Source organism: Cimex lectularius, unplaced genomic scaffold (assembly GCF_000648675.2).
Source record: "Cimex lectularius strain Harlan isolate CLEC.00 unplaced genomic scaffold, Clec_2.1 scaffold7, whole genome shotgun sequence".
Lineage (NCBI taxonomy): Eukaryota > Metazoa > Arthropoda > Insecta > Hemiptera > Cimicidae > Cimex > Cimex lectularius.
The window spans coordinates 4,470,572-4,486,384 of record NW_019392731.1 but is presented as its reverse complement, the minus strand read 5'-3'; the positions used below and the strand labels follow the sequence as shown (position 1 = coordinate 4,486,384).

Below are 15,813 nucleotides of genomic sequence, written 5' to 3'. Positions count from 1 at the left end.
AAATAGCTGTGAACCCTCCCGTACCGACCATCTGTTGCTACTGACTGTAAAACTTAGAAAGCCAATAATACCTGAGAAGCGCAGACTCCGCATTGGCACCTACCGATTTCCAAGTGCCTCCCCCTCCAAACGTTGAAAAAGCCAAAACAAACTACAGAAAGCTTTTGGCTAATGGACTCTTCTGAAAGAATACTGCTGTTAAGATCTCATACATATATTCCGTTAAAATTAGACAGTTTAAAAACCCACAAGTGACAATTTTAAATACAGGATTGACTGGTTCCCGATTATTATTATCTGGTGGTAAGTTTTACTTAAAAAATTTATAGGGTGATTGTAACGTTTTAATCTTCACATTTTAAGGTGTAGTGATATATTTCTCATAAAAAATCTTTTATCTTTACTTGTTTATTAAATTGATAGTTTAATCATTAATTTTATATATGTAAATTTATATTAAAATTATTTATATTTATCATTAGTAGCAATATTTTCTTTTAATTATCCCACAAAAATTAATTAAAACTAAAATTGAATAAACTTGTCAAATATGCACGCATTAACATTGCATACGAGTTCCTAAAATAAAATGGGACAAACATTGCAAGCCGGTTGATCATTATTGATCATGTCTTGAATCCGGGTGCTTACTGGTGAGAATGTTCAGAAGCGTTTCGGCTTCTTGCCAGCTTTAGCGTGAGTATATTGGGGAGAGGGCACTGTTGTTGGTATGAAGACAAAACGGGTCAGGCCACAAACAACAAGCGAGACTAGGCAGACCCAATCTTTCGGTGACAACGAAGTGGAACACAGGCCATCAAATCAAACACAGGAAACAAATCTGAAAATATAGTAGTATTGTGGATTTTTGATCAATTGAAATAAAGATAAATGGTGCATTAACTAATCGAATGCAAAGATCTCTTTTGGGTTACACAAGTTGGTTATGAAGTTATTTTTTTGGGATGTTTAACGATTTTTTTTGTGCATGAAAAGTACAGTTACTTATTCGCGTACAATGTTCTTAGATGATTAAAAACATTCTAATGCTTACAATTATTTAAGGTTTTTAGTTGAGATAAAAAACGGCAATGGCACGATCGGGATTCGAACCCACGATCTTCGGCTAAATACGCCGCTGCTCTACCACTTGAGCTATCGTGACCTCGATCCATTCGGACATCAACTTCCTATCTCAACCCAACCTTTTGAATTTTCCCTCTTTTTTGCCATTTTTCAAATGTCTTGTAATCGGATTGGATTCTCTTAGGTTTTTACATTGGCTTTTTTATCTCAACTAAAAACCTTAATTAATTGTAATATATTAATTGGTCAAGCGGACCACGAAATTAGTGAATTTAATGATTTAAAATGAAGTATACTTCACTAAAGCTCTCCGTGGCCATTTCATTTGTCGACGAGAATCCAATCCGATTACACGACATAAAAAAAATACGTTTAGCATAAAAATAAAAAAGTAGGGCAACCCTGTTAAATATTTTAATGTTTTGTTACCCTCTAACATGCAGGCATTATGAAAGATTTGGGGTCTACAGATTAAACCGGTTGTATCACATTAGCCCGGGAACCTTGTATATTATATCAATAATATCAATTTGGTTTATGGTATGTTATATACCATTAATTATGGTTATGTTGCCAGTACCATTAAGGTGCACACCGTGATGTATTAAGATGTAAATGTTTTACATTCTTTACAAAACAATACCTTGGTTAAACATTTAAAAAGATTTTTTCAAAACATTGTAAGGAAATAGGTTTCAAAATAAACTCAAAGACTGGCTTTAGGTAAAAGTTCGTAACTATGCCACAAAAGATATAATTTTCCTCATTTCACCTATCACTGTAGTAATGTAATTTTGGTCGTTCCTTGACAATTTTCCTCGTCTTTCGTTCTTCAGAATCTGTTCTAATACTCGAAGCGATGCGTGCAGAAAACGGTGTGATTTTTCGGTAAACGAAATTATTTCAGGAATGGGTTCAAGGGTCTCGCAGGTGTAAAATGGTGCGTGGGAAGATGGACCACACATATGCTTCCAGACCTTCCCAAGGATAAGTTGAATCCTTGTTACTTTGATATGATTAAACGTCTTTTAGGCTTGTATTGTTGTTAATTTAGATGTCCTGCTCGTAATATTTCTGTATTTTTTTTAAAATAATCCTCGCTCCCTTTCTAAAATTACAATAAAAATTTGAATGGCTATTAATGACCTAAATACATTATATTTCGGTATAATATATTTATCTATTTTTAGATTTTTGTAAAAAAATACGGATTTCCTTATGTAATTTTTTTAAAACAAATGCGTGTTTTAAATCGTTGGAATTAGGTTGACAAGTAACAGGATATACTTTGATCGTTGGTAGTTAGAATGATTAACGTAATGAGGAGATCAAAGTTCTTTTTTGTTATTCCCTTTAGTTAGTTTAAGGTGATAATTCAAATGAAGACTTAATTGAATATTTGGAAGACACTGTACTCTTTAATTATGAAAAGGGACGATTTCTAATTGAATGAAATTACAAAGACAGAGGATGTAATTAATAGTACGAGCCAACAAGGCAAGGTCTTCTTAAACGGCTTGTTCTCCCCGGCTGTTTATCAGAAAATTGCTACTTAATTCAATATGCCGTGTATTAACCGGTACCATATGTTGTGCCGGATCAGACGCATAAAAAAAGGAGATAAAAAAAAAGGAGAAGGAAAAGTAATAGATCTTACACTTTGTTGTGTGGACGTACTATACGCGGCATACCATGGCCATATGGCGTTCAACACGTGAAATCAACAGTTAAATTAAAATCTGACTCCCAATTAAGAAGGGGTTGGGGAGGGTAGAGAGCGTAGGTGTGACTTATGTAATGGGCGACTTTATTTACAAATTTATGCTAATGCTGGGAGGCGCCGGCGGTCCATCCTCAGGAATTTTAAACACCCTACCCTTCAAACGGCCCATTTAGTGGCTATTCCTCATTTTCAGGGTATGTGTGCATATGTATTTATAATCATAATTTTATATCAACACAAAAACAAAACATGTGCTATAAAATCGGTAATTGTATAGAATAGAATAGAGTAGAAAAGTGTTTATTATTATAACATTCCAAAAGATCTTACAAAAACAAGTTAAATGCTAAATGTACAATAACTTAAAACACAAATAGCATGGGCAGTAGCCAGTCTGCTGAGTTGGCTCTGAATTATGTTTTACCAAGTTACATGTAAGTTATTATTAAAATATTAATCTCGATCCTTTTTTATCAGTGCTTTAAGCAGCGTTAAGCCTTAACAGACTGCTTCTCTGATTTGTTTTCGTAGAGAACGATACATTTTAAAAGAATCATTGCATATTAAAGGGGTCTTTACTACAAAGATCTATGTAATTCTTGAAGAACAGCAAACCGTTCAAAAGTTAAAATGTAAATGAGATTCTTTCCATCACAAATAAAGTTTCCAATCGAATATTTATTATCATCTATATTAGCATCTGTAAGATCTTCAAAATAAAAGAATTACTGTATAAATACGATAAATAAAGTCACTTATCTCAGGGCTAGAGAACACACTTGTCCTTTGCTGTTCTTCGCAACAGCTGGACGTCTAAATTTTGATTAGTTATCTTATATCCTTTTATATTTTTTTTTTAATTTTCATTTTCCTTTTAAGGGGTAAATATTGCACCTTTTACGTTAGGCAGTAAATAGAAAAAATATATTTGTTTTTTCATTGTTTTTCTTTTTAATAAACATATATGTATATGTTTTTTTAATAAACAATATATATATATATATATATATATATATATATATATCGTATATACATATATAAACATATATGTTCTTAATAAATGTCAATGTGTTCCTCTTCGAAAAGTTTTGATTTTTGTTTTAGACAGTTATATATGTTAAAATTATTGTCAAAAATGTCTATTATTGGTTGATAATAATAAGTAAGATGGTTAACATAAATGATACAGTTGGGTGTTCATTTTGGTTAACTACTTTAAAAGATGGTTCCCACAGTTCGTTGTTTTCACCATCCGGGTTTCAAGCATCAAACGCTATCATCATGGTGCAGGAGTTGCACGTCTCTCGACCTGAATTGTAAAAGTGAACTCGTCAATCGTTTTAAACATTTATTATAAATTAAGACTTTCTTGCTCGAAAATCAATCTACTAAAACGAACTGTACCGGTTTTACTCTTCCAAAGTAAATGCCATAAAACCTATTAAATATTGAATTACACAAAAAATATATAGTCAAAGAGATACGAAACGCTTTTAACACTATCTTGTTTACAATAGGCTTGCCTCGTTATTGTCCCCAGTAAATTGGGATAAATTCGATTTGTATGCGGTCAAAAGTCAGATTAATCAGTGATACTAAACAAAGCAAAATATCATGGATAAAAAATTAAAAACATGAGGTACGGTACACGTAGAAATGTCCCTTACGGTTATATACTTATAAATGTTATATACTTAACAAACTTTGTTCTAAGCAAAGAAGAAAACAATTTATTACATAAAGGCTTAAAATGTGTTCCAAAAACAGAAGCAGATACAACGAAACTACTTTCCCTTGGTTCATCGGTCGATTGTATTAAATGAAATGTAAATATAAAATATAAATGTGCTGAAGTAATTAACCACCTTGATAAATCTAAACGTCAAAAAATTAATTATCACACGTGCATTTGGTCTATTGATAAAAAGTAAAAAGTATCCACAAGGTTATTTTAAAAGCCGATAAAGGAAATAGTGTAGTTATCATTGAACAACAAAAATACGTTTCTAAAGTTTTAGAATGTCTAAACAATAACTATTGCAAAGAAATAATAAATGACTCCTCCTTAAAATTAACAAATAGAGTTCAAACAGCCATAAAAAAAAATACTGACTATCTATTCTTAAATGATCAATGTGCGGTTAATAAATATATACCAATGAACTACATACATAATCTCCAAGGTTATACAGTACGGCCAAACTGTGTTTTACAGACATTTAATGCTACGAATTTATTTACAAATATCTCTGTTAAAAAATCGATTGAAAAAATAAAACAACAACAAATAGAGAACAATATCAACAAATTTATAAAAACTGATATAGTAGACCTATTATTTATATGCCTACTATCTAATCATTGTAAATTTAAAAATAAATTTTATGAAACGGAAGGGTTACCAATGGGGACTCTATTGTCCCCAATTTTTGAAATATTCATGTATAGTTTGGAATAAATTTTTTCAAACCAAATAATAAATTAATTCAATCATTGCTTTTTTTTGGAAACGCTATGTAGATGATATTTTATGTATATGGTCTGGAACTCTAAAAGAATTTCTCCAATTTATTAATACTTTACACGCTAGCATAAATTTTACATTGGAACTAAATAAAGCTAGTTAAGTTAGTTAGTGTTTAAACTTTTTAGACTTAAACCTATTCTTAATACATAACCTATGTATATATAGAAAATTCACAACTACAGACAATATGATATCAGCAGATTCTTCTCACCCATAGACCAAAAAGCTGCTGGTTCATTTCGATCATAGACCGTATATTTAAACTCCCATTAACACCTTTTAATTATAACAAAGAATACCAAACAAATAAAACCTTAGCTAAAAACAATGGAAATCAAGAAATATTTATCGATAGGTTGCTAGTAAAAAGAATTAAAAATAAACTTTAGAAGCTGTTACAACCGGTCTCAGCCACTTCATCAAAAAATTAATCACTAGGTTTTCGTTGCTGGCCATACATTGGTGAACTATCAGAAAAAGTAGGTAAAAGGTTTTAAGAAAAAGGTTTCAGTGTAGCTTTTAGAGGTATGTGTTTATTTACAAACCTCCTCTCAAAACCTGAAGACAAGGTTGACAACATGGAAAACCACGGGGTTCACCAATTTAATTGTAATGTTTGCTATAATATTAAATACGTATGACAAAGCGGCAGGGAAATTAAAACGAGAGTTAAAGAACACTTCGAATATTTTTTCTAAATTGAAGGACCACCTACATGAAACAAAACACAATTTCAATTTAAATACGATAGTATAGTATCAACACAGGGAAGGGACTAGAATGGTGTGAGAAATTTGAAATTAAAAAATGTAAAGTTTAATTATATTATTTAATTTTTATTTAATTTAAAATTATTTTCTTACACTATTTATGAGGATAATATTTAGTTGTGTTGTAATTCACGTTTTTCGCCCGTTCAGAATTGAGCGGCAATAAAAACTAGTTTCTCATTGGAACGTCGGCGGGACACTTACAATACGTGTGGAGAGACTTGTTTGTAACTCCTTCAAGCTGATGATGAGCGTTTAATCCTTGAAATCCGGAACGTTGAAAACACAAGCTGTGAGAACTATCTTTCAATGTAATAGGGTGGTTTCCGTTCCGTTAAGGCAAATCTATATATTTTGTCAGTGAAGCGGCAAAAATAGCTGCAATTCTTTTTAGACGTAACTGAAATGAATATCGATCAATACATAATATATGTTTCACATTATTAGATTCATTATATTGTTAGAATATTTATCGTAATTTAACCACAGTATGTTCCAGTTTGCCAAGCAAAACACTGTGTGTTGTCAAACTCGTCATGCATAACGTTTTCAAATGTCTCACTTTGACTGCTATACACTAATGATATGAGGGGGTAAAGGAAAAAAATCATTATAAATAGACAGTATTAATCCAGAATAAAATAATGTTCATGAGAAGTTTTACCGCACTGACACCAAGAAAAAAAAACCTCTGATCGTGAGAGCGTATCAACCCACTCCTCCGCTTTACCAACAAGTTTAATAGTCCGGCAACCAGTCTCGCCGAAGAAACAATTTTATAAATTTCTAATTGAGACGTTAAGGCGCTGCCGGTGGTATTTGGAACACACACGATTACAAAAGGGAAAAAAATCAATACACACGCTCGTTAATACAATACAATATAAATACTCCCACGTGACTTGAATTTATTCCCGCGCTCCTAAGTCTTAAGCAGGTCCATTTGGAGATTTGAGTTCATTTAAATTCTTTTCAACGTTTATTTACTTTTTATTCGAACACAAAAAAAATGAACCGATCGAGAAAATGCGAAACACCCTCGCAAAGTAAACAATGAAGATTTCGAGAAATTGCAATCTGAAGTGTTAAATGATTGATTAAATCTCCTTCGCTTGCATTCGACGTGGCATCGATTTTATGCGGTTTTGAATGTAGTGCTGTGGAATATTTTCGTACTCCTTTAACAGCGCCATTCCTAATTCCTGCAAATTCACTGGCATCACTGGCGACTTTTTCCCACTTTGACGACTCGTCCCAATGGTGTTCGAGAGGGTTTAAGTCGGGACTACATGCTAGCCAATACAAACGTTGAATTGAAGCCGGATCCAAGTAGTCACCAACGATCATAGCTGTGTGGTGCCTTGGATTGTCATGCATAAACAAACCAGCGCCAATTAGCGGCATATAAATAAAAACTTCTTCTGATGACACATATTCCAAAATCCAGTGGATGGAAATCTAGTTTGTGCTGCTATAGAAATACCTGCCCAAACCATTATCCCACCACTCCATAGTTTCTTCGGATTGAAAATGTTGTGGACATATATCGCTCCCCTGTTTATCTCCAAAACCTCACTCGGCCGTCAGAAGACCTCAAGACTTATCCGAAAAAAAGGATTTTATTCCAATCCTCTAGACCAACTAATTTTTTGCGAAACTTAACCGATCTCTTCTGTGACTAGTCAAAAGTTCTGGACCAGTGGCAGGCCTTCTCTCCCTCTCTTACTTGTTGAAGTCGTTGCTTGTTCTCAACAGCGGTAAAATGTCGATACTGAGTACGTTCGAAACAATAAAACGATCACTTCCTGAGATGTAACACGATGACAATATGATCTTTGACCTCTTGAATAACCTCCAGTATCTTGGTAGCGATGGAAAACATTTTGGACAGTGGGAATGTTAAGTACCTGCTTCCTCTTCCAATAATGCTATGATCTCGCCGAAACTATATCACTTAAAACCAACAGTCAAACAAATTTGAAACATAAAAATGGTACAACTTAAAAAAAATCAAACCACCGGAACGTTAGGAAAAAGCTTTACAGAAAAGCCATAAAAAAAGAAATTGTCTATCCAAAGATTTAATTACAAAATACAATTGTAAACGCAAGTGGGAGATTTTATCTGTGTTTTATTTACCTCTAACATTTTAAAACGGACTAAATATGGTTTAAGATAATCAATGGAGGATTTAGACAAGGGAGAATTAAAAATATTAAAGGTGGCCACTTTTTTGCTTCTCAGTGTACATAATACAAATTGAATGTAAATGAAATGTCTTAAAAAGAAATTTGTTTAATTACATTGCTTAACACTTTCTCACGCTCTCTGTCTCTCTCTCTCTCACCCTTTCACGCACGTACGTAAGCATGCTCTCTCTCTCTCTCACTTTCTCTAGTTCACTCTTTCTCTCTCTGTAAATATGTAATATCTTCTCTCTCTCTTTCTCTCTCTCACACACACACTCACACTTTTACATTATCTATGGTTTTGTTTATCTGTCTTTCTCATTATCTTTCACTTAATTTGTATCTCCTATTGTTTTCTTTCATTGTCTTTCTTTCTCTCTCTCTCTCTTCCTCTCTCTCACTCACTCTCTTCTCTCTCTCTTTATTTTTATCTCTCTCAATCTCCTCAATCTCTCTTTCTATATATCTATATGTATCTCTATACATCTATTTGTCGTCCTTTCCATTCTTTTACACTGTCTTGATCATTCTCTCACAAGCTTTTCTCTCTCTCACTCTCTCTCTCTCACTCCATTTAACTCTTTCTTTCTCTATCTCACTTTCTCTTTTCCTCTAACCCTATCTATTTATTTAAATAAAAATTCAAAATGGAAACTAACGCGTTAGTGTAAATATGGCACAACTTTTTGGAATTTTTGAGTTCTATATGCGTTCCTTTAAATGTGCGTGGTTTTCAAAGGACAATAATTTATTATCTGACCTCAGAAAAAACAGAGAAGGGTTTATGAAAAGGCACCGGGGTATTAAGAGCTTGTTCCGGGGGTCCTTGGCCTCCAAGGAGGGAATTATTAGCCCCTTGGACGTATATGTAGCTTTTAGGAGTTCCTAAGTGGTGACACAATGGGAACGATGGGGTACCGCGTCGATATATTTATTATAATGGCCAGTCCTCTCTTCAGCAAATGGTCGCCCATACGCTCGCCCTCCTCGCTGATAAATTTCCCCTTTTGGCTAACCTCGACAACTGCCTAGGGTAGAAAGAATTTTTTTTTAGAATACTACAAGCCGACGTTGCTTTTATGTTTATTCTGAAATCTTACACCTCTTAAATCCTTTAAATTCTGAAATCTTTCTTTTCTACTGACAAATTCAGCTGATATAAAAGTGCTGTTTGTAGAAAATGATTTTTTCAATGTGGCACCATTTGTTTTTTGATTATCTATTAACAACGATAAAACAATAATATATTTATATAACAATCTAAAATTTATATAGATATCACATTGTTATATAAATTACATATCTGACATTTGCAGTCACTTGTTGAGCTGTACTGAACTAATTAAGAACGAATTTAAAACACATTTTTCCATAAAAATGGGAAAATATCGATTTGAGATATTAAATGGAACGTGAAAAAAAATTCCACCTGGCTGCATTTAAAAGTTAGAAAAAGCCAAAAACCATTTTTTTATTATATAACTTAATAACGGATTTAACAATAAAGATAGAGAAAATCATGTTTTTTGTACGTAATTCCTTATTTCTGTAAATTGGAGGTAATGTTTGAACCTTCAAATAACTTGGAAAATATTTATTGTTTAATGTAAACAAATCAGCAGCATTCTCTCCTTAACTCTACTGAAACCTACCACGAAATTATCTAATGAAGCATGGTACAATTTTGTTTTTTTCAATAATGTTTTACATATATATTTTATTAGAGTTTTCAGTATTCAATTTAAATTTTTAATGATTTCAATTGTTACGATTTTTAATGGTTTTCTAAGCGAGCTATTGATACTAGAATCACTATTTTCTTAAGTGTGATTTCGCAAATCTTAGAACGTGAAATAATTCAAACAGTTGGAATACAAAGCCTGTATTATTGTTCAAAAGTAAACTAATTCTTTATTTGTAACACTGTAAACATTCACTTCACATAAACGTTGTTAAACATACAAACGAGTGGAATATTCATATGCTTATAAATATTCAGAAGAAACAAACCTTACTTTTTCAACTGGCTACTTCTTAATATTTACTTAAAGGAAAAAGTTGTTTATTGGTTTGTGGACATTTAAAACTGACTTAATTTGACTTTTTTTAAGTGGGTCTTTGTTGTTATAATTTACGTTGATATTGTTTTGTTCTTTTATGTCATACGTTGTATGTTTTTGGTACTGTTTTACAAGAAAATAATAAAACGATTTTATTTTCTTTAATCTTGAGGACTAATTTACTAAAATATTAATTAATTGAACAAATAAACATAATTTTAGATTTCGGTCTCGTTATCCTTGATTAGCGCTGTTTCTAACTTTCGTTCATTAATGAACGTTTCATTAGCCTCTACTTTTATTTAGTAAATGTTAGAAATCATTGGACATTTATTTAATGTATATTATTGCGATAAATCTTAAAACCTTTAATTAAATTTTATTGTTTCTTATCCATTTAACTTAATGTTCTGACTTATTATGAAAACAAAATGACTGAAAGACGTTCACCGTGTTGCACTTGCTGAAAATGCACGAACTTTTAAGCTGGCTCACGAAAAAAAACCCTACACGCGATGTCCCACCGGGATACGCACGCCTCCCCCGTTCACGCACATAAACCTAATTAATCTTGAATTTTTTTCATCTGCCGACAAACAAGAGAAGAGTTTTTTTAAAAGATTCGTGGGATTGTTCTTTCAGTCACGATTACTTTTCTTCGACATTGGTAGTTTAAGAGAAACATCACGCAACAGTATCGGAATCAAAATTAGTACGCAATGTCATACTAAAAAAGAAATCTAGGCGGCGAAATCGTTACACGTACTGAATTTAAATTACTTCTAAAACATAAAAATGAGCATATTCATATTTTATGATAAGTGAAAGGAAACATTTTTTTTCAGAGGTTGAATTGCAGAATTCATTAATCACGCTAATCTCATTGCAGTAAAGAACTATGAGAAGAGTTTTAATAATCCAAAACATAAACCTTCTTTATTTTTTTGTGCATAATGTGAACAACAGATAAACACTTAAAAAAATAGAGCCTTGCAACCCATGCAAAACTAACTACAAATTTTTCTACAAACCTTTGGTAAACAAGCTTGGTCTAAGGCTAAATTTCTTTTATAATGTAATAATTTTACAAAATTACTGCCATTTATTAAAACTTACTGCGATTTAAATGCCATTTTGAATTCAAAAATGTTTTAACGGAAATGATTCACTATTTTCTACAAGGTTATATGAACCCTCGGGGTGCCGATGTTTTTGAAAAAGAACCCATTTGTAAGTATGTCGGGTTAGAATGCAGGGCCGCTGATTCGAACCCGGGACCTTTACCTTACAGTGATGAGCGCCGTGTCAACGCCTAAACCGTTGCCTATTTTTTTAATTTGTCATGTTTATGATGAAAACATTTAAAAAATACATATCAGATTGATAGAAGGAAACAGAACAAGAGTAAGGTTGGATAAATGAAATTTGATTGACCTTAGGAAGAAAATGCGCCAGTAGTATTAATTACTAACACAAAAATAAACACTAAGCCACTTGAAAAATATTGAATTAATCGAATTATTTTCTCACTGAACTGGTTATGAGGCCGTAACGCATCTGGATGTAAAGCAGCGAGATTAGACGAAACCAGAAAAGTAATCAGTCTCGATCCGTCCAACATGTTTCTAATAATTTTTAGACGTAGTTAATTCAAGAAGTTTTTTATTACACTAATATCATTACCACAATCCATTTTCATAATATACAATTTTTACTTTTACAACAATCATGCCATGATTCCTATTCAGGTTGATTTATGATTACTTGTTATAAATAAAAATGTTGTTTGTAGTGCATTAAAAGATAACACCTTCAGTTCAACATGTGTTCACAGATTCACAGAACAAAAACCACCACCAACTTGCAAAACGTTCAACGAATGTGAATTTATACAAAACTTAGATATGCTAGCCATCTTGATACTGGAATTGTCATGTCAAAAATAATTATTATTACTAAGTCAGGTAAATGCAATCGTTGTTTTGCAATGCATCTTTTGCATGCAATCTTTTGGCATGATTTTGTCAGAAATGTAGACCTAGATGGTATTGGTTACGTTCTACCAGTACTTATACCATTAATTTAGGAAAAGTAATGTTTTTATACATTACAATTATATTGATTAAATATAATTATCGTGATTTTTGGTTAGTGTGAAAAATCGATGAATAGGATCTCAGCTTTCTTTGTTGGTGAAAATACTTCTACATATCTTAATTTAGGTAATTTCAGAACGATAGTGGTATTATTAATTAGTGGAAAGTTAAATAGTGCAATCAATCTTTATATCAATGAAAAGGTTAAAAGATTCGAAGGTTTTCACAAAAAGTAAATTATGTGAGTTGAAACTGTGCACTATATATTGTTTGGTGTTTCACATAGGCAAACAATTTAGACGGATAACCATATGGATATTCAAACATATCATAATGCTGAAAAGTATGGGGTATTTTTTTTTAAGTCCGAAGTATTTTTTGTTGTTGGCCCGTAGAGTTTAAAATTGGTTTATCGGCCTTCCTCTATTTTCTATTTACTGTGTGGGCCCGGATTTGCCTTTCGACAATAAAATTATTGGTAAGACACAATTTGGTCGCGTTCCAAAAATAACCAGGGTTCTAGAATGAACCGGAAAGCAGCAATTCAATTGCCAGCACGTATGTGTAACAGGAGGGTGGGTTTCGGGGGGCCGACAGGGTTTTCCATCTTGACTAGCCCCTCTTCCTCCAACCCTATATTTTAAGAGGGACGAACTTAAACACTTATCCTATCAATTAACAAATGATTAGGGGCTGTTCCTAACAAATAAATAAACGATTCCAGTTGACGAGCTCTTAATTATTCTTAAATCATATCTTTTGGCACTAATCTCGTTTTTTCTGCTCATTTCATAGAAACGTACGCTCTTCAGTACTTTATATGAAAAGAGCATTCAGTGTAAATTTAAAATTCGAATCAAGCTTCTGTGCTGATAATTGAAACAAATACTTTTTAGAGTATTTTTCCCGACTTTTGCCAAAAAAGAATACCATGCAATACAACGATATTGGTTCTTTCCGGCCCACCTATTCTCACTGTTGTTTGGCTCATATCCAAACTCCATACGTGCTTTTGATCCCAAAAAACACGTTTAACACAATTGTACATTTTTTGTTAGAATAGTTGTTAATAAACAATATGCAATACGTACAAATATTCAAACATTTTAAATTTCACATCTACTGTTGATTTATGATGTTCAATTAAAGCTTGTTTAAATGTAAGAAGAAGGATTTGTACGATAAAATAAAACGAAAACAAATGTATATGAAATGAGGCAGTACTTTTTTTTAGCTATATATTTTAGTGATAAAGAATTGCTTGATTTATAGTAACAAATCCTTTTGGCATTTAATGTACATTTATAGAGATAGTGCATTACGCTTAAATCAGTAAGTTGGTTGGGGCTGGAGATAAAAAAATATTATAATTAAATACGAAGAAGGAATGACTTCGTGTAGGACAAAACTGGAGGGTAAGGAAAGAGGGAGAGTACAAGAGAGGGAGAGAGTTGCAGACAAACATGGACTCAACCCATATTTCACGCGGCTTCTTGATTTACGAAACAATCCCATGAATGTTTCCCTTGATTTACCGCTTTATGAAGAGTTTTAAGCTTCTCGCTCCAATACAGAGACCGTGAGCGGGTTATCGCGTTCTTTGTTTCTTCAGAGGGCTATCGCATTTATTAATCCAACTTTTCTCGTACCACGGTAGTAGGTTTCCTTAGAGTTTGAGAGAAAAATTAGGGGACATTGATTATAGAAGCGGTATTCTTTATGAATTTGAAAATTTATATAGCACATTGGATCAATTTAATATTGCATACAGTTCTGATTTTATTTTACCGAAGTGAACACGATTAATATGTTAATCAATATGCCACCAATGTGCAAACAAACTTGATTAATTCTCTGAATAAAATTAATTAAAGATAAGGTTTAGTTCAGTGTAAGACAAAAACGTTTATCATGAAAATCATTCAAAGTGATGGCAATAAATTTTAATCCATGACTGTTCAACACATGTCAAGAAAAAATTCGCTGTCTGACAGTAAAACAACGCCGCCCCGATTTTTGTCCTCTTCTTTATTGATTAAGTTACGACGTCAGAATAAGTTTATTGGCAATTATTTTTCTCTCAACTCACCAAATGCACTTCATTTGGTTTGAATCTGAACATAGATCTGCTTGAATGGAAATTTTGATTTGGTTTTGTACTTTGTGGAAGAATCGTATTGTTAGTCATTATTTTTTGAACCGTCTTGTATTCCCAGAAATCGATGGTTATATTAGACTTATGATTTTTCCTTCTCGAAGGTGGGATAATAGGTCATCTCAAAAAAACCACAACCAGTTTTTATCCACACGTACGGATTCATTTTAATCCTTCCTCAGGTGAGTTTACGCAAATTTCGGAGTCTGAAAGACTTAAATATATACCACATTGGCTCTTTTTTTTAAATAAACTGTTATAAAATATTAATGATAGACGACCACTGTTTTAACCATTGCGTTAACTCACCTGAGGAAGGATTAAAATAATCCCACCTTCAAGAAGGAAAAATCATAAGTTAAACTATTGAGGTCGAAATATAAGAAAACATCTTTATATTATACTTCTAAGGAATCGTAAATTAATTTTTACCACCAGAGTGTCAAATCTGTTTCCCCCAAGCGGCTTATTTCAATAACCATTTCGTAGACAGGTTTTTTTTATGTTGAAATCATATTGGTAATAATACTAACATCCTCATTTTTATTACATCAGTAATATGGAAAATAAAGTGCACATAAAAATTTCTGACATGCAAATAATAATAAATACACCAAATAAAAAAATTGTAAACGATCGACCTATGTGGCAAATAAAAGGACAATGTTTTAATACTTAAATCGCAGTTTCATAAAACAATATGTGTGTGTGTGTGTGTGTGTGTGTGTGTGTGGCGCTCGCGAAAAAGACGAAACAAATTACATAAAAATTAAGTAAATTTTATAACGTAGAGCAATGTTGGAATTTAGAACAGGAAGACTTTCAGACAAACAGAAACAATATACATAACAGGTACAGGTAGACAATGATCATTTGGTTGAAATTCACTAATTTCGTGGTCCGCTTGACCAATTAATATATTACAATTAATTACGGTTTTTAGATGAGATAAAAAGTCAATGGCAAGTGCGGGATTCGAACCCATGATCTTCGGCTAGATACGCCGCTGCTCTACCACTTGAGCTATCGTGACCTCGATCCACTCGAACACCAACTTCCCATCTCTCATCTTTGGTTGAAAGTTGATTTAAATTAACTGCATTTCTCGTTTTTCTCGATAGTTTGTTTGTACTTTACCTTCATACGTACTCATTGATTTAAAATTTTACTTTCACCATTAAATCAAACGATATTTAAATTTTTGATA

The 15,813-nt window shown here is 32.5% G+C and overlaps 1 protein-coding gene across 3 annotated transcripts in view; it reads right to left on the bottom strand.

The window, feature by feature from the left end:
• LOC106668571 (inhibin beta chain) overlaps positions 1 to 15,813 on the bottom strand; it is a 135,352-nt gene that overhangs the window by 101,552 nt on the left and 17,987 nt on the right. The window contains exon 1 of one of the 3 annotated variants that reach the window (XM_024226858.1): positions 72 to 131. The exons of the other annotated variants lie outside the window; for them this stretch is intronic. Within the exon in view, the coding sequence (XP_024082626.1) occupies positions 72 to 93 (22 nt within the window). The 5' untranslated portion in view covers positions 94 to 131. Of the gene's footprint in view, positions 1 to 71; positions 132 to 15,813 lie in introns of those variants that run through there. 3 annotated transcript variants of the gene reach the window in all.